Raw genomic sequence first — 20,144 nt, 5'->3', positions numbered from 1 at the left:
GTAAATTAATTAGAATAGTATGTTAAGATGACTAAATATATTTGTCCTATCACTTTCATTAGAAGGGTTGAAGGTTTGTGATTCCTGAACAGCAGAGGATGGCTTCAATAAATTAACAAGAGGAGAGCTACTGTGCAACAGTGAATTACATTTATTATACTAGTAATGTATCAAATCAATACAATATCAATACAGTTCAATCAATACAGTACAATCATATATCAATATCAATACAATCATCTCTCAAAATCAATACAGTTCAAGTATAATCAGGTAAAACGGTAAGAGTCACAATAATAATACTAATTCTAAAATAACAACAGGGAGTGTGCATGTATGTGTGTGAGTGGGGGAAGTGCTGTGTGTGTGTGTGTGTGTGTGTGTGTGTGTGTGTGTGTGTTACCAAAGCAAGGAGTAACAGTAATAGTATTAATAAATAGTGATAATCAGGTTGCACAGTATTAGTTGGTCTGCTGTGTTGTGGACTGTTTCCATGACGACTTCACACCTACAGCTCCAAAACAACTCACTGCTGGTTGCCATCGGCAACGCAACAAAATCCATCCCTGAAAATCCAAACACAAGAAAGCCTGATGAAGAAAGAATAAACAAGATGAAGAAAGAAAACTGTGTTAAAGAAAGAAAAAGTTAATTACAGAAAGAAAATGTAAACATGTTTTCCCACAACAAGATGCATCGTCCTCCGAGTTTCATCAGAATCAGAGCGGTGGTGGAGCAGTTATGGCCTTTCAGAGTAAAAAAAAAGAAGTTTAATCAAATTGTCCCCATTTGGCCAATCAGTGATGTCATTTTTTAATCGCTGGAACACAATGTGAAGATGCATCATCACTTAAAATTTCATAAACATCAGACCAGCGGTGTCTGAGATATCATCTGAGATATCATCTGAGATACCATCTGAGATATCATCTGAGATACCATCTGAGATACCATCTGAGATATCATCTGAGATATCATCTGAGATACCATCTGAGATATCATCTGAGATACCATCTGAGATATCATCTGAAATACCATCTGAGATACCATCTGAGATATCATCTGAGATATCATCTGAGATACCATCTGAGATATCATCTGAGATATCATCTGAGATACCATCTGAGATATCATCTGAGATACCATCTGAGATACCATCTGAGATATCACCTGAGATATCATCTGAGATACCATCTAGCACGTACGTTCTGCGCCTGTGTGAGGGGAAATAACCATATGTCTGATAAGAAGTTGCAAATGGCACTGGCATTGTCAGCCCTTGGTCTTTTGGTTGTGGAAGAAGAAAGGAAGAGGCGGAGGCGAAAAATAAGGAGAAACCGCACTAAATGGGTGAAATCATGAATAACGTTACTCCAGCGACAGGCTCAAGGGGCTTTCCCCAACCTGTGTCGAGAGCTGGAGAGCCGGCTCTTTCCTGTTCAGTTCCACATGTTGAAGGAATTTATCAGTCCAATCAACCAGAGGCAAAACACGAACTACCAATCAGAGTGATCTCTCTCACCGACGGGCTCCGACGCCGATTCAACACGCTCAATCGGCCGAAAAAACACCGACAGGGTCCGACTAGTGCCGACGGTGCGGGACACACCGCAAAAACTAGGGACACCGACGCTTACCGACGGCCCGATGTGTCAGGGCCTTTTATAAACTGAAAAACAAAAGGAAAGGATGAGACAGGGAGACGTTGGCTTCTCTGAATCCTCTGCAACTATCTTTATTTAAGTTGTCCCAGCATGTGCATATGTAGCTGAGTCAATATGTTCATGTTATTTTTATTTTGGTGAACATTCTCAAAACTTGTCAAAATGTTTGTGTATCGCCAACTTTATATTGAATTAATATGTCTTAATAGTTCCGGTTTACCTATTGTAGCGGGGGGGGGGCTTTAATTAGTGACACACAAAAGACGCATGAGTGACGTAGCTGCAAACTCCCGCCAAAAGTTGGATAGTTTTTGTGCTGGGGACTGACTGTGAGAGAGCCTGCTACTGTGTGTGTGTGTGCTGATTGTGCCCCGTGTTGCTCTTATAGAGAATAAATGTGCAGATCCTGAAGCCTGGTGTGACTGGTATTCTTCAACCTGTGAGCAACCATTCTACAGCCGCTACATAAAACTGGTGCCGTGACCCGGATCCATTGGTCAGCCGCTGCCGATCGCCGAGGTTCAGCTGTGTGCTTGTGACGTCCGGGATGCCAAGTTGGTGGACCTGTGGATCCTGTTAGCTGCTGAATTGATTGCTAATATTCTGTATAAACACAGGCGTTCAGAATAATCAATTAACTTTACAAAAGGAATCATATTGGTATAAGTTATAATTTTCTGTGAGATCTGTAAAACTGTTTTAATTTGATTTGCTGCTACACCTTTATATGTCTGTATATATTGTGTGAGATATGGCAGGCAGAGCTCAGGATACTTTTAGTATTTTCACACCAGTTGTTGGGAGAGGCAGGGGTTTGTTTAACACAGATGGAGTAGTTCGGAATATGACTACAGTGTTAACCAGTGAGGAGCCATTAGAACCAGACTATGTCACTGACATCCCTCCACTTGAGCCTCAGTTTTCCACCCCTGTTGTCAGCAATGAGAACACCACCCAACAGTTACGTGATCTCATCGGTGAGTTAGGGAGTCAGATAGGTGAGTCAATTGCCAGCCGCTTGCTAGCCAGTCAGTCCCCACTCACTCCAAGGCAGCCTCCACCAGCTAAATCAGTTAGAGTTGAAGCGCCGGACACAACCATTGACCTTTCCAAAGTGAGCCTGGTAGTCAGACCTGATATCAAGGAGCCTCCCATGTATCGTGGTGATGGGAACGACAAATATTCCATTCAAGAGTGGATTGATATGATGGAGGTATATTTGTACAAGAGAAGTTTCTCAACCGATGAACAGAGAGATGAGATTCTGAGCCATCTTCTTGGCAGAGCAAAAAGTATTGTCAAAGTAGGATTGAAAAGCAGCTCATCATCTGGCACAGTTGTTAATCCTGAGATAATCTATAGTATACTGAGACGCTATTTTAGCGAAACCCCTGGGTCCTGTTTACCACTGGCCGATTTCTATGCCACCCAGCCAACAGCAAAGGAAACACTAGTAGATTACTGGGTTAGGCTGAATACAGCTGCCGAAGCAGCCGACAGACACTTGAAGCACCAGGGAAGCAAAATGGACAATATGGATGCAGAAATAGCTATGATGTTCATCAGAAACTGTCCTGATCCTAGTCTCGCCTGTGTTTTCAAGTGTAGGCCCATAAGTAAGTGGTCACTCACAGAGGTGCAGGAGGCTATTGATGAACACCAAAGAGAGTACCAAGTGAAGAAATCAAACGCGAACACGGCCAAAACACATGTCCTCCAGGTAGCTACCGCTGTAACAGCTATTAGTTCTCCAGAACCTGAAGCTGATTATGCCCAAGTGAACACAGCCAAGTGCACCTCGACTAACCCAACCAAGTCAAGAGAAGCAGCTGCTTCAGAATCAAGTGCTCTGGAGCGTGTGCTAAGTATGTTAGAGCGAGTGTTAGAGCGTACCAGCCAGCCTGCTGATGCTGCTAGACCTCAATTTTCCCCCTCAGATCGTTTCACCCCATGCCGAGTCTGTGGTAACAGCTCTCACTCGACACGAACACACTGCATGAGAGAAAGGAGATGTCTAGGCTGCCTAGAAGTATGACATCAGCGAAAAGACTGCCCTAAAGCCATTGTTATCCAGCGAGATGGCAGCTCACCTGATCAGGGAAACTAAGTCACTCACACCAGGGAGGGGACAGTGTGAGTGACAGTGGTGAGACCCTCAACTCCAGTGAAGACATGCAATCTGTGTATGCAGAAAGCCTAAAATCTGCTCCACCCGGTGCTGTTGTATTGTTCCAGAACATAACCAAGCTCAATAAATCTGACAGTCTGTTTTACACCAATGCACAGGTGGATGATAAAGTTTCATTGCAAGCTCTGCTAGATACTGGCTCCATGGCCTGCACCATTAGTGAGGAGGCTGAGCAGGTGCTTAAGGATGTTGGATCAGCATCAGAGCCCAACTGTGTCCACACTGATATCGTGCTTGTTGGCTGTGGTGGAATCCAAGTCAGGCCCAAATGCATTCACAACCTGAAGATGGAAGTGTACGGATGCACATTCAGTGTGCCTGCCTTAGTGGTTCCTGGGCAGAAAGATCAGTTGATTCTGGGCACAAATGTCATTAAACACCTCCTAAAGCAGTTCAAACAGTCTCCCCACTTCTGGCGAGTTCTGAGCAAACCAGAGTCTACAAACGCACCTGAGATAATGCAGTTCCTTAACATGTTGTCTGGCATCAACAGATGGAGGGGTGATACAATACCAGATTTCATTGGGACTGTCAAACTGGCGCAGGCAGTAACTCTTCTCCCAAAGCAAGAGCACCTGGTTTGGAGCAAGTTGCCTGCAGCCTCACCCCTTTCAGAAGGCAGTGCCATTCTGGTTGAGCCATCAAAAGCACAAACCCACAAGAAAGACATCATTGTCTGCAGGTCGGTAGCCTCCATGAACGGTGACAGATGGATCCCAGTCAGGATTTTGAACACCTCTGACAAGATCGTCACTTTAAAGCGTCACACCAAGGTGGCAGATGTGTCCACCTGCATAGCCATTGAGGACCTGGATATGACCCCTGAGCAAATGCCAGCCACAAAAGTCAGAGTGCAGAATCAGACAGTATGTGGTGAAGCGGCCAGCAGCCCCGGTCCCCCTCCTTGCCCCAGTTTTCATGACAGTCTACATAACCTGGGATTGGATGATCTGGATATTGATTCCTGTGAGGTGTCAGACCACTGGAAATCACAACTGCTGCAACTGATCCACAAGTATGAGGACGTCTTCTCAAGGAGTAAGCTTGATTGTGGGCTGGCTAAGGATTTTGTCCACCGCATCCATTTGTCTGATGAGCGGCCATTCAGACTCCCATACCGGCGTGTCCCACCAGGGCAGTACCACAAGCTCCGACAGGTTCTTACAGAGATGGAGGAACGTGAGATCATTCGCAAGTCCAACAGTTAGTGGGCATCCCCACTAGTGCTTGTATGGAAGAAGAATGGGGATCTCAGGATATGTGTGGACTACTGCTGGTTAAATGCACGCACAGTCAAGGATGCGCATCCTTTGCCCCACCAATCAGACTGTCTGGCAGCTTTGGGAGGTAACGCCATATTCAATGCCATGGATCTCACCTCTGGCTTCTATAACATCACCATGGCAAAGGAAGACAAAAAGCTGACAGCCTTCACCACACCTATGGGGCTCTATGAGTTCAATAGACTTCCTCAGGGCCTGTGCAACAGCCCTGCAAACTTCATGCGCCTCATGATGGGTATATTCGGTGACCAGAACTTCTTGACCCTGCTCTGTTACTTGGACGATGTGCTTGTGTATGCTCCCAACGAAGCTGAAGCCCTCAGGAGGCTTGAAAGAGTTTTCAGCAGGCTGCGTACACATGGATTAAAGCTGGCCCCCCAAAAATGTCAGCTACTCAGGAGAAGTGTGAGATTTTTGGGGCATGTTGTGGATGAAAACGGTGTGTCAACTGACCCTGATAAGGTCAAGGTCATTGCTTCCATAGCAGAGCCCGATCTTATGATGGAGGATGGCGTTACACCCTCTCAGAAGAAGATCAAGTCGTTCCTGGGCATGGTCATGTACTATCAACAGTTCATACACGATTGTTCCCGCATAGCCAAGCCACTGTTCGCACTGACCGCTGCACCAAAGGGAAAGAGAGGAAATGCACGAGGTGCTGCATTCAGGAAGTTACATCCAAATGATTGGAGAGAGGAGCATCGCAGCTCATTCGAACAGTTGAAAACTGCACTCCTGGAGTCTGTCATACTCGCGCATCCTGATTTCAGCCGACCATTCATTCTGTCTACAGATGCCTCTCAAGATGGCTTAGGTGCCGTATTATCTCAGGTCCAAGAGGGTGAAAGTAAAGCACACCCCATCGCCTTTGCCAGCAAGGCACTCACCCGTGCTCAGAGCAACTATCCTGCTCACCGCCTAGAGTTTTTGGCATTGAAGTGGTCTGTTTGCGACAAATTTAGCCATTGGCTAAAGGGACACACCTTCACTGTTGGACGGACAATAATCCGCTGACCTACATCCTCACAAAACCCGATGCGTGTGAACAGAGATGGGTAGCCAAGTTGTCACCATACAACTTCAGCATCAAGTACATACCTGGCAGTAAGAACATTGTTGCTGACGCCTTGAGCAGGCGGCCTTTTATCCAAAATCGTGTCTGCCAGAGGCTGATGAAGGAGTCATATGAAGTGCTGTTGGATGAGTCGCAGCAAGTCCAAGAGGGTATAGTCCAGGAGGTGTTCAGAGTCAGTACCAACCACCAGAGTGTTGAATGCCCACTTTCACCAGAGGACTTGGAGCGTCTCTCTCTGACCGATGGCGAAGTGTCTGCAGTCTTGGCGGGCCATGTCGAGTGGGATCAAGGTTCCAGGCAAAGGGTGGTCTCTTGGCTTGCTCAAGACCTGGAGAAGCTAGTCCCACCAGGTCAAGGCGCTCTGCCCGTCTTTTCACTCCAAGAGCTCCAGGATGAACAGAGAAGGGATGCCACACTGTCACAGGTCATCCAGTTTGTCACCCGTGGGAGACGGCCGTCAAGAAGAGAGAGAGCTGGACTGTCGTTAGAGGTGCTTAAAGCCCTGAAACAATGGCAGAAACTGAAAATGCTTGATGGCATTCTGTACAGAGTGTGTAAGGACTCACTAACTGGAAAAAAACGCCATCAGTACATGGCACCCTCCCCCTTGGTCAGCCATGTTCTGCATGGTGTCCATGATGATGCTGGCCATCAGGGTCAAAGCAGGACCTTGTACCTGGCAAGGCAGCGATTCTTCTGGGCTGATATGGAGCACGATGTCAGAGAATATGTGAAATGCTGCAAGTGCTGTGTTGTCAGCAAGACACTGGAACCTGAAGGAAGAGCCCAGCTTGAAAGTATCAAAACCACAAGCCCCTTAGAGCTGGTCTGTCTGGACTTCTGGTCCGCGGAGGATTCCAAGGGAAGGAGTGTGGATGTGTTGGTGGTGACAGACCATTTCACTAAAATGGCCCATGCCTTCAAATGCTCTGACCAGTCAGCAAAACAAGTCGCTCGTCAGCTGTGGGATAGATACTTTTGCGTCTACGGATTCCTGCAAAGAATCCATTCAGACCAGGGTGCAAATTTTGAAAGCCAGTTGATTCAGGAGCTGTTGCAGATCGCCGGCGTAAAAAAATCAAGAACAACACCTTATCATCCCATGGGGAATGGCCACACCGAGAGGTTCAACAGAACCTTAGGGAACATGGTCAGGGCTTTACCCCCCAGGGATAAGCAGAGATGGCCGCAGATGCTGCAGACGCTGACCTTTGCTTATAACTGTACAGCTCATGAGTCGACTGGGTATGCTCCCTTTTATCTAATGTATGGACGGATTCCCAGACTGCCAGTGGATGTTATGTTCCACAATGTGGAGAGAGACAATGACATCACAGACTATGACAGTTATGTCAAGAGAATGAGGGACGACCTCAAGGAAGCTCTCGCGTTTGCCCAAGTCAATGCTAATTCCAGCCAGCAGCGCCAGGCAGACATGTACAACAGGGGGACAAAGGGCACAGACATTGAAGAGGGAGATCAGGTTCTCTTAGCAAACAGGGGTGGACGTGGCCGCAGAAAACTAGCTGACAGGTGGGAGTCTACCCTCTACACAGTAGTCTCCAAAGACTCGAGGTGCCACACTTACCGCATCAGACACCACAACACTGGGCAAGAGAGAGTTGTCCATAGGAACCTGCTTTTGCAAGCCAACTTCTTGCCAGTGGAGGTGGATCACGAAACTGAGTCATCCTTTGACAGTGGTTCTGAACCAAGTCAAGAACAAAGTGGGGTAGATGGAAGCCTCCTGGTGACTGGATCTGAGTTTGACCGGTCAGAACGCACTGCCAGCTGGGTAGCAGAGACTACTTCCCCGGAAGACTCTCCAGAGAGAGAGCATACACCTCCTGACACCCCTCAAGTGCCCCTTGAAAATCCTGAACCAGCCATTCAGAAGCCACAGACAAGTGATAGTGTTAGGGTAGATGTAAGTGCTAATACTGAACCAGATGTTCATGTCGGAGAGAGTCAGAGGGCCAGAGATGAGACAGATCTTCGCACTGAAACAGACAAGGACAGCAGTAGTGAAGCAGAGACTAAGCACAGTGGAGAACGGATAAAACCAAGCAACAGTCACCCAGAGAGTCAAGCAGCCAAAGAAGAAACCACTGAGGTAGCCTTAAAACCTGACGGGCTATCACCAAGTGGTTCAGTGGGTCACATGAGGACAAGAGTAGGCAGGATGGTAAAGCCAGTTAACAGATTGATCCAGAACATGACACAGAGAAACACACAAGCAAGCAATCTGGTCAGTGAGTTTGCCAAAACTCTATTCATGTCGGTGTCACCCGGTTGTCATGTCATTAGGATAGTCCTAAGTTCACTGTGAATGTGCAGTCTTTTGAGTAAGCTCAAAGTTAGGGTAACGGTTATTTAATCATCAGTACAAGATTGTGTATAGGGCACTTTCTTCAGCAAGTGGATATTAGAAGTCTGGCCAACTTCTTTATGTCACTTTCCCTTTTAGCTGGGAGACGCTTATGTTGCACAGACATGTATGTTAGAGAATAATAAGCTATGCTAATGTTACTCAGGATTCAGCTATTAACCTATACTAGAGTAGTTTTGAGAAGTTCAAAGGGGAGTATGTAGCTGAGTCAATATGTTCATGTTATTTTTATTTTGGTGAACATTCTCAAAACTTGTCAAAATGTTTGTGTATCGCCAACTTTATATTGAATTAATATGTCTTAATAGTTCCGGTTTACCTATTGTAGCGGGGGGGGGGGGGCTTTAATTAGTGACACACAAAAGACGCATGAGTGACGTAGCTGCAAACTCCCGCCAAAAGTTGGATAGCTTTTGTGCTGGGGACTGTGAGAGAGCCTGCTACTGTGTGTGTGTGTGCTGATTGTGCCCCGTGTTGCTCTTATAGAGAATAAATGTGCAGATCCTGAAGCCTGGTGTGACTGGTATTCTTCAACCTGTGAGCAACCATTCTACAGCCGCTACACATAAAACAGTTCTCTCTTTGTAATCATTTTATTTTTTGCATGTAAAAAAATACAATACTTCCATAAGCATGAAATTATAAAAAAATAAAATACATGAATCTGTCAAATCATTATCCATATCTCTCATTTAACCTATTTCCTGTCTTAAAGCTTGAACTCTACCTCTGTTGCATTTTCAGTTTGTCACCCAAATCAAATCCCCTTTTATTTTGGGTCGGTTCAGTGCACTGCACTCTCATTTGTTACAATACAGTTTGATTTAGCCGTCTCTCCAGAAGACTAGCACAACTAAGACATTTTTGCATTTGCACTTAAGTAAGGAAAGAAAAAAACAAGGAAGAACAAAGCATAGCCAAAATAGATATATCTTGTTTGTCCACATAATAGTGGTTGTCACACATACATTGAACAGCAAAAAATCCCAAAATAACAACATACAAATCCTCCCCAAAACACACTTAAAATAGACAAAATGAATAAAGTAATATATTTTGAGTCATGGAAATACAAAATACAGTCAGTACATAAACTAGAATGCTGCAGATCACTGCAAAGAGAATTTCAATTGGCTCCATACTTGACTCCAAAAAAACAAACAAAAAAAAAAACATCCAAAGACAAATTTCAGCTAAATATAGACTCAGTGATCACAAACTGTCTATTGAAACTGGGCTCCATAAGAAACAATGGTTAGACAGAAGAAAAAGAGTCTGTGTCCAGTGTGGAACAGGAGAAGTTGAGACAGAAAATCACTTTCTCATCAACTGCCCAAAATACAAAGAAATTAGAGAAGAATTCTTCCCCAAATTCACCCAGAAAATCCCAAACTTCCACAACTTTCCAAATGACAGACAGCAAGATCTGCTTCAGTGTCAGACCAGTTTGACTTGTACACTGCATAGAACTGTAATGAGCATTTCATCACCTGTGTTACATCTTTACATGAGTTATGTGAATATGTTATATTTGTCGATTTGTCGAGAGTCTGTGTGTGTGTGTGTTCTGTGCATGTGAGCATTTCTGTGTGTGTGTGTGTGTGTGTGTGTGTGTGTGTGTGTGTGTGTGATCCTGTACAGAGTGAACTATCATCTCAGCAGCTGTCTTTAGTCAGCAGTATGAGTGTTTCTCTCTCCCTCCTCTATCTGACAAGAGACACTGAGGAACCAGACTCAAACTCAAACCCAGGATAGAGTGGTTCAGTGAATGTGGAGTGGAAGGTGTGGATGTGGATCAGTGTGTCAGAGGAAACTCTGTAGAAGGACAGAGAGCCAGCAGACCAGTCCAGATACACTGCTACTCTGTTAGAGACAGAGAAGAAGGGGGAAGATATGTCTGTTGATCTGTTATTGTGACAGGCAGAGTAATAATCACCAGAGCAGAGCAGACTCCAGGACTTTTCATTCCATCCAATCCTGCAGTCAACACCCCATCCTCTCCTACTGATTCCTCTGTAAGTCACTCCTATATGAACCGTTCCTTTCCACTCGACCTCCCAGTAACAGCGACCAGTCAGACCATTTCTACACAGCAGCTGTTCCCAGTAGTCAAATCTCTCTGGGTGATCAGGATATGGCTGCTTCTCTCTCACCTCTGTCACCTTTCTGTTGTCTTCAGACAGGAAGAGGTTTCTGTGTGCTGTGTTTGGGTCCAGTGTGAGTTCACAGGCATCTGATGAGAGAACAAGACTCAATACAGCAGCAACTTTATAATCTAACAGACCTGTTGAGTTTGACAATTCATGTTTTAATGCAGTTTCATGATGGCACATGATGTCAGCCATCATAATGAATGGATGTCACATACTGTGGTGTAGATGGGCTTTCCATCTCAACTGATGAATGTGTGTTGCTTTGTTTTCATGAATCAAACTAAATACACACTTACACTTCCTCACACCTGGTTTCAACCACTGCACTCCACCATGGTCCACACTGGGGAATAAACAAAGTCAGATTCTCTTTAATGATGGAAACATTAATAACCTTCCATATGAAGGATTTTCCATACAGCATCAGTCATAACTGCTGTTAAACATTACACAGTATTCCTGAGCTTCTCAGTGTGACAGAGGAAATGTGTGTGACTCTCAGCCTTCTAGCAGACGTTGCCTCTCCAGACCTGAGAGAGTCCAGTCTCCAGTGTGGATCCTCCAGTCCAGCAGAGAGCAGCTTCACTCCTGAGGCTCCTGGATGATTGTAGCTCAGGTCCAGCTCTCTCAGATGGGAGGGGTTGGAGCTCAGAGCTGAGGCCAGAGAAGCACAGCCTTCCTCTGTGAGCAGACAGCCTGCCAGCCTGCACACACACACACACACACACACACACACACACACACACACAACAAACAGTTACATATTGTTGCATTTTCTTCCAATGATAAAACGATAAAACAATATTGATAATTATCTTGTAAACTAGGTTACATTTTCCTCGATTTCCTCAATAACTTTCTATAACGACCACAGCAGAGTCTCTTAAAGTTATTTTCAACCTGGGCTTTATTTTCCTAGTTTTTTGCCATCATGACGATTGATTGTGTTCAAAATGTCTTCACTTCCTTCACTGTAGAGCTTTATGTATCTTCAGTTAGCTGGGAGCGCTGCTGTCCAATACACACACACAGCAAACACACTCTCCAACAGTTAAACCCAAAAAGTAATTTCAACACAATAACTCTCACACTGCAGTTACACGTCTTTAGATAGTTGTGACTGAATAATTATCAGTTATAATAGTCTGTTTGATAGTTTTTTAGCGTTGCTCACACACTTTTCTACTGCATTCAGGTCATATTGGAAGAAGCAGAGGAACGGGCTTTCATTGCTGTTTCGTTATTCTTATTTAAAGATTATATAAGGTTATAGTGTTGAAAAATAAGACTAAAATAGGATATCACACCCGTTTGTTGTCTGTTTCATTAATTTTTTTTAGTTATATTCTGGCAATAAAGAAGCATTTTAAATGAAAGTTGACTGATCTATTCAACTTTTATTCAGGAGCAAAATTATCCTTTTAACCTTGACAGCAATAGTGAATTTACATATTGTAATAAAACTCGATATTGCCTATAAAGTTCTAACATTTTCAGCCATACCACCCAGCACTAATAGTTTATTTATAGTTTATGTATTGTACTGTAATTAGCAACAGTAATTGTAATTGTCAACAACAAATATTAACAGTTGACCCAGAGATCGGGTTTGTGTTTTCATTTCAGTTCTCGACTCAATCAGAATCTGACATGTTCTTTACTTTAGGTTTCACCAACAGAGGCAGTAAGGAGAGGAAATAATGAAATATTCTCACAGAGGCTAGAAAGTAGAGCTGAATGTTGGTTTCTCTGCTGGATTCAAAAATCACATGAACAGGAAAATCCTGCAGAGGTCAGGTATTTTCACTGACATTAATGTGCATGTAAAGCAGAATTTAAATGGTCTGTTGAACAGTAACAGTGATCCTGACCTGAGAGTCTCCAGTCTACAGTGTGGACTCTCCAGTCCAGCAGAGAGCAGCTTCAGTCCTGAATCCTGCAGGTCGTTGTTACTCAGGTCCAGCTCTCTCAGACTAGAGGACTGGGAGCTGAGAACTGAGGCCAGAGCTTCACAGCTTCTCTCTGACAGCTGACAGCCGCTCAGCCTGAAGGAGAATTAGTGATGAAGACAAACAAGAACTTTGAAAATATTTTTTCTCTCCTGTATATAAGATCACATCATATATTGAATCTATTCAGTTTTCTATGTACTTACACAGATTTATTGGAGGCTTTGACCACTGGCAGCAGCCTCAGAAGAGCCTCCTCTGAAGCAGAGTATTTCTTCAGGTCAAACACGTCCAGCTCTTCTTCTGATGACAGTAAGATGAAGACCAGAGCCGACCACTGAGCAGGGGAGAGTCTGGCTGTGGAGAGACTTCCTGATCTCAGGTGCTGTTGGATCTCCTCCACTAGAGAACGGTCATTCATCTCATTCAGACAGTGGAACAGATTGATGCTTCTCTCTGGAGACGGATTCTTCTTTATCTTCTCCTTGATGTACTGCACTGTTTTCTGATTGGTCTTTGAGCTACTTCCTGTCTGTGTCAGCAGGCCTCGTAGGAGAGTCTGATTGGTCTGCAGTGAAAGACCCAGGAGGAAGCGGAGGAACAAGTCCAGGTGTCCATTTGGACTCTGTAAGGCCGCGTCCACAGCACTCTGGTAGAGGTGTTTTAGTTCAGATTTGTCTCTGAATAGTGTAGACCACCAGGATGTTGATTGTGGATCTGACAGCAGATTGACACCAGAGTCGATGAATGAGACGATGACATGAACAGCAGCCAGAAACTCCTGAATGCTCAGATGGACAAAGCAGAAGACCTGGTCCTGGTACAGCCCACGCTCCTCTTTAAAGATCTGTGTGAACACTCCTGAGTACACTGAGGCTGCTCTGATATCAATGCCACACTCTGTCAGGTCGGCTTCATAGAAGATCAGGTTGCCTTTCTCCAGCTGCTCAAAAGCCAGTTTTCCCAGAGAGAGAATCATCTTCCTGCTCTCTGTAGTCCAGAGTGGATCTGTCTCAGCTCTCCCATGATACTTGACATTTCCTTGTTTGGACTGAACCACCAGGAAGTGGATGTACATCTCAGTCAGGGTCTTGGGCAGGTCTCCTCTCTCCCTGGTTTTCAACACATGGTCCAGAACTGTAGCAGTGATCCAGCAGAAGACTGGGATGTGGCACATGATGTGGAGGCTTCGTGAAGTCTTGATGTGGGAGATGATTCTGCTGGCCTGCTGCTCATCTCTGAATCTCTTCCTGAAGTACTCCTCCTTCTGTGGGTCAGTGAAGCCTCTCACCTCTGTTACCATGTCAACACACTCAGGAGGGATCTGATTGGCCGCTGCAGGTCGTGTGGTTATCCAGAGGCGAGCAGAGGGAAGCAGTTTCCCGTTGATGAGGTTTGTCAGCAGCACATCCACTGAGGTCGACTCTGTAACATCAGTCAGGATCTCGTTGTTCTGGAAGTCTAGAGGAAGTCGACACTCATCCAGACCGTCAAAGATGAACACAACCTGGAACTTGTCAAACCTGCAGATTCCTGCTTCTTTGGTCTCAGTAAAGAAGTGATGAAGAAGTTCCACCAAGCTGTACTTTTTCCCTTTCAGCAGATTCAGCTCTCGGAAAGTGAATGGAAATGTGAACTGTATATCCTGGTTGGCTTTGTCTTCAGCCCAGTCCAGAGTGAACTTCTGTGTTAAGACTGTTTTCCCAATGCCAGCCACTCCCTTTGTCATCAATGTTCTGGTTGGTTTCTCTCTTCCAGGTAAGGGTTTAAAGATGTCTTCACATTTGATTGGTGTTTCTGGTCTCACTGGTTTCCTGGATGCTGCTTCAATCTGTCTGACCTCATGTTCATCATTGACCTCTCCACTCTCTCCCTCTGTGATGTAAAGCTCTGTGTAGATCTGATTCAGAAGTGTTGGGTTTCCTGCTTTAACAATCCCCTCAAACACACACTGACACTTCTCCTTCAGACTGGATTTGAGTTCATGTTGGCAGATGGCAGCAAGAGTTTCTGAATGAACAAAGAACAAATAACGTCAGTGAGTGGATGTTTCAGTAAACATGAGAAATGTGAACATTTCTTGGTAATGTATATATATCTCCACTCCATGGCATCTGTTCAGCTCATCACCGGTGAGTGGACAAACAGGTGACTAGGGATGGGACTATATATCAAAATTCAATATATTGAATTGATATATAACATGAAAATGTGACAATATCTATCATGGGGCAAAAAAATGAATTGTGAAATTAGCTACATTTTATTCTGCTGTAGTAATCATAAATGATTCGGCTTGACCATCAAAACTTTTACAAGCTGTCCATTGAAATTATATTATTTGCAGTTGTAATGACATTTTTAAATTGTTGTTTACATTCTAGCAGCCAATGGCATCGCTAGAAAGATTTGTGGCTCAGAAATAAACATAAATCTGCACAGTCAGACTTTGTTATCATTGACCTTTTATTTATTATATTGTGTCATGGTTGTATTGAATCGTGAACTCCATATCACGTATCGAATCGTATCGTGAGATAAGCAGATCGTCCCATCACTAGTCCTGACTGTGTGCAGCTCAATATGAATGTGTGTATTACACTCACATTAACAAATTAATAATTTTACCAGATTATCCACAGGGATTGTGCTCATTTACCTTTCAATCTGAATTGAATAGATATCATTTGGCAAATGTTTAGATTCACAGCAGAGTTTTGAAATACTTCCCATTTTCCACCATCTCCCCTCTCCATCATGTTAAACCTGTTAAAAGCCTCTTACTGCTCTGCAGAGAGTCAGCCAGCTCCTCCTGCTTCATTCTCCTCAGGAACTGCAGTGTGATCTGCAGAAAAGCCTCTCTGCTCCTCCTCTGCTCTTCCTCCTCACCGTCCACCTCCTCATCCTCCCTCTGCCTCTCTAAGCATTCTGGGTAATCTGGTCTCAGAGCCCTCTTGAATCTTTTCAGCTCGTTCTTCACAAAGGTGAAGATGTTCTCCTCAAGCAGCTGGAACAGAATAATATATAAATTAAACTTTCTTACTAAAATTGTTGAACACAACATCAGATCCATCATAGACTGAAAGCCCGCTGGTCTAAAGAGTGCAGCATGGAGACTGAATGTTTGTTTTGCATTTCACTTGTTGGTGAAGTAAAAGGTGTTGTTGTACATTTACACACCATAAATATGGAGTCCAGATCTGTTTGATGCTCCTGGGCAGACTGACCACTGGGAACCTCTGACCTCTCCTGGTGGAGTCTGTGGAAAAAACAAAACATGAGACATTAGGTCATAGGTCATATTAGGTCATATTATGGCATACACACACACACACAGGTTCTACAGTTATGGACACATGAAGGAATAGTTCACCCACAAATGAAAATGTGTCATTATCTCCTCACCCTCATGTCAGTTGAGACACTGGTGAAGTTTGTATGTCAATATAACACACAGTGAGCTAGCTGGTGCAGCTTCGTAGCAGCCTTCTCCAAAACAACTGGAGTGAATGGAGACCATTTCTTTACACTTCCAAAAAGGTAAAAAAAAAAAAGACATAAAATGACTCCAGAGCAATCCAAGTGTTCTGAAGCTAAATGATTGCACTGTGGGTCCAAAAGTCCAATATTCACCTCATTATCTCAAGATCACAAGACCTGGAGCTCCGGTTGCTCTACAGCGATCTGGTGGAAGAGTCCTGCTGCCTTCATGTGCTCATCATCAGCTCGTACTTCTGAGTTTTACAGTCGTGAATCCAACTTGTCTGTTTTTAGTTGAAATGATACATCTATCTTCCGATGCTTTACTAGGTCACATCATCAGTGATTATGAAAATTAAAACAAAAGTAGGTTGTCCACATTAAAATATTGTAACTCTAAGTGACGCAATATTTTTGTAATGAGGAAAAAAACAAAAAGTGCTACAATTGCCCCGGATCTCCCCTACTCAGCAACTTTAGACCAGTATCTAATCTACCATTTCTAAGCAAAATTTTAGAGAAGATTGTTTTTAAACAATTGAATGATTTTCTAAATCATAAAGACGCCCTAGAAAACTTTCAATCTGGCTTTCGTACCTATCATAGCACCGAGATGGCTTTAGTAAAAGTTGTAAATGACCTCAGGTGCAATCTGGATGCCAATAAACTTACTTACTTTTTAGTTTGTACATGCTCCCACTGGGTAGGACCATCAGGAGACACAGAATGAATTTTCATAGCTATGCAGACGATACTCAGCTGTACATACAGTATGTACGGTATCTCCAGACGATACAAGCCCCATTGATGTTCTTTTTAATTTTAGATATCAAGGCATGGAAGTGCCTTTTTTACAACTGAACCAGGATAAAACAGAAGTACTAGTTATTGGGGAAAAGACTCAGAGAAAGAAACGGACTACTAAGCTCCAATCCATAGCATTAACTCCTAGTCAGCATGTGAGAAACTTAGGTGTCGTATTTGATTCTGATTTTAATTTCATGGCTAACATTAGGAATGTTGTTAAGACTTCCTATTATCATCTTAAGAATATTACTAGGGTACGACCTTTTCTCTCCCAGGCTGACACTGAGAGGTTGATGCACGCATTTATTACCAGCAGGCTTGACTACTGTAATGGTCTCCTAACCGGTCTTCCCAAAAAAGCAACAAGCTAACTACAGTTACTACAGAACTCAGCTGCTAGACTGTTAACTAAGACCAGGAGAAGAGCACATAATACCCCAGTTCTTAAGTCTCTGCACTGGTTACCTATTCATTTCCTCATTGATTTTAAGGTTCTTTTACTGGTCTTACAAATGTCTCTGGTACCTGTTTACATGTCAGAAATGCTGCTAAGATACAAACCATCTAGATCCCTCAGGTCTTTTAACTGTTCCTAAATTCAGAACTAGGACTCATGGTGAGGCTTTTAGCCACTATGGTCCGAGCCGGTGGAGCAGCCTCCCAGAGGAGCTAAGGATACAGTGTGGACACTTTTAATGTTTTTATTTTAATCTCATATATATTGTTTATTTTTATTTAAAATGTTAATGTTCCCATTTTATTCTACTCTGATATACATTGTCTGTTATAAATGTTTTTTATGACCTCTCTCCCTCTTTTTGGTTGTTTCATTCCACTGCATTTTTATCTGTGTTGTGAAGCACTTTGAGCTGCATTTGCTTGCATGAAATGTGCTATACAAATAAAGATTGATTGATTGATTGATACTTGAACAGTTTTTCAGAAAAGCTCTGATCCATAAATAGGTCAAAGATGCAGACTGTTTACATTGGAAAACACAGAAGATCAAAGCTCCTCACCACACAGGAGTGTTTACTGGCTAACAGTGTGAAGGACCAGACCAATTTTACATCTCATCACTGAGAGTCTGACGGCAACAAACCCATCTGATTTTATCATCAGTTTAAATGTTTACCTTTTATCAATAGAGTGGTGTCCATGTTTGAAGTCAAGAGGACGACCCTTAGACCGGTCACTCTTCATGGACACACAGCTGGGTACAGGAGAGTCTGGTCTGTCCTGCTGGATCCTGATAGAAACACAGGATGGACAAAGCAGAGCTGATGGTAGGAAACAGTCAGACAGACCGGCTTTTGACCAGCAGGCTGACAGTTGCTGGAGAGAAAATGAGAAACACTCTTCCCTCCCTCCACAACTTCCTCCATAGTTCCTTTAGACAAGAAACTGAAGCTCCAAAGTGTTCTGGTGGAGTTCTTAGTGTCTAACAGTAACAGACTGGTTATACTGGGCAGCTCCCAGTGTCTAACAGTAACAGACTGGTTATACTGGGCAGCTCCCAGTGTCTAACAGTAACAGACTGGTTATACTGGGCAGCTCCCAGGTGTGAATATATTACTGTATGTATGTGAAGAAGAGCGATGCTGAAAAACAGCATGCATGTCAGTAAACCTTCTCTACATTAATAGTTAAAACATGAATACAGGAACATTTTAATGCTAGGAACAACTTACTTCTTTTCAGAAGAATGGTGTTTATCTTTAAAATTAGTAAAGTCTTCCTTTGACTGGTCGCTCTTCATGGACACACAGCTGGGTTGAGGAGAGTCTGGTCTCTCCTGCTGGATCCTGGTAGACAGAGAAGAAGAACACTAAGGCAGGAAATTCACTTTTTAGTGAAGCAGCCACAGCAGCAGGTGGATACCCAGAAACTACCAGCTAGGTCTGAACACAACAAGTATCAGCACACTGAAATAATAATAATAATAATAATAATAATAATAAAGTTGTCCTCTTCCTACTGAATGATTTCTCCTCTCTCCTCATCCTATTTGCTCTCTCTTACATGATTGTTCCAGAGTAACAGGAATATTGTCAGGTCACTGCGGCCCTGACCTTTGACCTCCTTTATTTTGTTGGCTTATAATTTTGGGTGATTGAAGCTTCTTCTACTGACACACTCATAAGTGTTGGAAGTCGTACTGGATAAGAGTGTCAGCTAAATACCTGAAATAGAGATAATTGTAAATGTAATATGAAGAACATTTGAGAGTTTGAATGGCATTGTTAACTTCACTGATACAAACTGCATTTATGTCCTAAAAAGTGCATGAAAGAATAATAATAACTAGAAGAGTTAATTGTTTAAAGTTGTTTACAATTTGACCACCAGATTTCACTTCTGACTCTCCTACATTCAACTCTATAGATAAATATGCAGCAATAAAAGTATTAAAAACAGCGGTACTAGTGGTAACAGAGTTCTAGCAGAATATACCTGAAAGGTTTGACTTGTAGTTGAAATAGTGTTTCAGTGCAGTACATCTTGAAAAATAGGAGTAGTGGTAATAATAGTAGTAGTACTTTAGTGGAGTATACCATTAAAAGTATAAATATGCAAGGTAGTGTTTCAGCAGAATATGCCTTTAAAGGTAGAGTAGTAGTAGAAGTAATAGTGATTTCACAGACAGTACCTTTAAAAGTATATGTAGTAGTAGAAGTAGTGTTTAAGTGGAATAAACCTTTAAAAGTATGTGTTGTAGTAGAAACAGTGTTAGAATACAGTGAAAGTCTATGAAGTGCATTAAGCAGCATGTATTTCATCTCTCCTGCTTTTATTGAAATATAAAGTACCTGAAGGGAAAGATGATCAGATAACATATCAATATAATTGTGATAAATACAGATCTTGACCTGAATAAACATGAACAAACAGCCATATAAAATAACATCAAAGTCCAAACAGTGTCTGATATCACAGTCCAATCTGAAGTCTGTGAAATTTAACCTCATCATCTACAGTGAACTAAAGAGCAGCTTTCCTGCTCTGAGTAAAACAGGATTAAAAACTTTACAACAAATAAACAAGGAACTTAGAGGAAAAAAGTAGCACATCCAACAATAAAAGGATGGCAGAGTATTCGCTTTACACTTTCATTTATTAGCACACACACAAAAATGCTGACGTGTTTCAGCCTGT

The 20,144-nt window shown here is 43.1% G+C and overlaps 1 protein-coding gene and 1 long non-coding RNA gene across 2 annotated transcripts in view; one reads left to right on the top strand and one right to left on the bottom strand.

Moving 5' to 3' along the window:
* The window catches only part of LOC144542372 (uncharacterized), a 221,900-nt gene that overhangs the window by 158,951 nt on the left and 42,805 nt on the right, over positions 1 to 20,144 (top strand). The gene's annotated exons all lie outside the window — the stretch shown is intronic.
* The window catches only part of LOC144542369 (uncharacterized), a 96,556-nt gene that overhangs the window by 46,554 nt on the left and 29,858 nt on the right, over positions 1 to 20,144 (bottom strand). The window contains exons 4-5 of the mRNA XM_078288869.1: positions 18,680 to 18,793; positions 18,124 to 18,237 (exon numbers count right to left, since the gene is read on the bottom strand). Coding sequence (XP_078144995.1) covers positions 18,124 to 18,237; positions 18,680 to 18,793 — 228 coding nt within the window. The remainder of the gene's footprint in view (positions 1 to 18,123; positions 18,238 to 18,679; positions 18,794 to 20,144) is intronic.

The sequence above is a fragment of the Centroberyx gerrardi genome, chromosome 15, assembly GCF_048128805.1.
Source record: "Centroberyx gerrardi isolate f3 chromosome 15, fCenGer3.hap1.cur.20231027, whole genome shotgun sequence".
Classification (NCBI taxonomy): Eukaryota; Metazoa; Chordata; class Actinopteri; order Beryciformes; family Berycidae; genus Centroberyx; species Centroberyx gerrardi.
The sequence above is the reverse complement of the archived record's forward strand: the minus strand, read 5'-3'. Positions and strand labels throughout refer to the sequence as shown.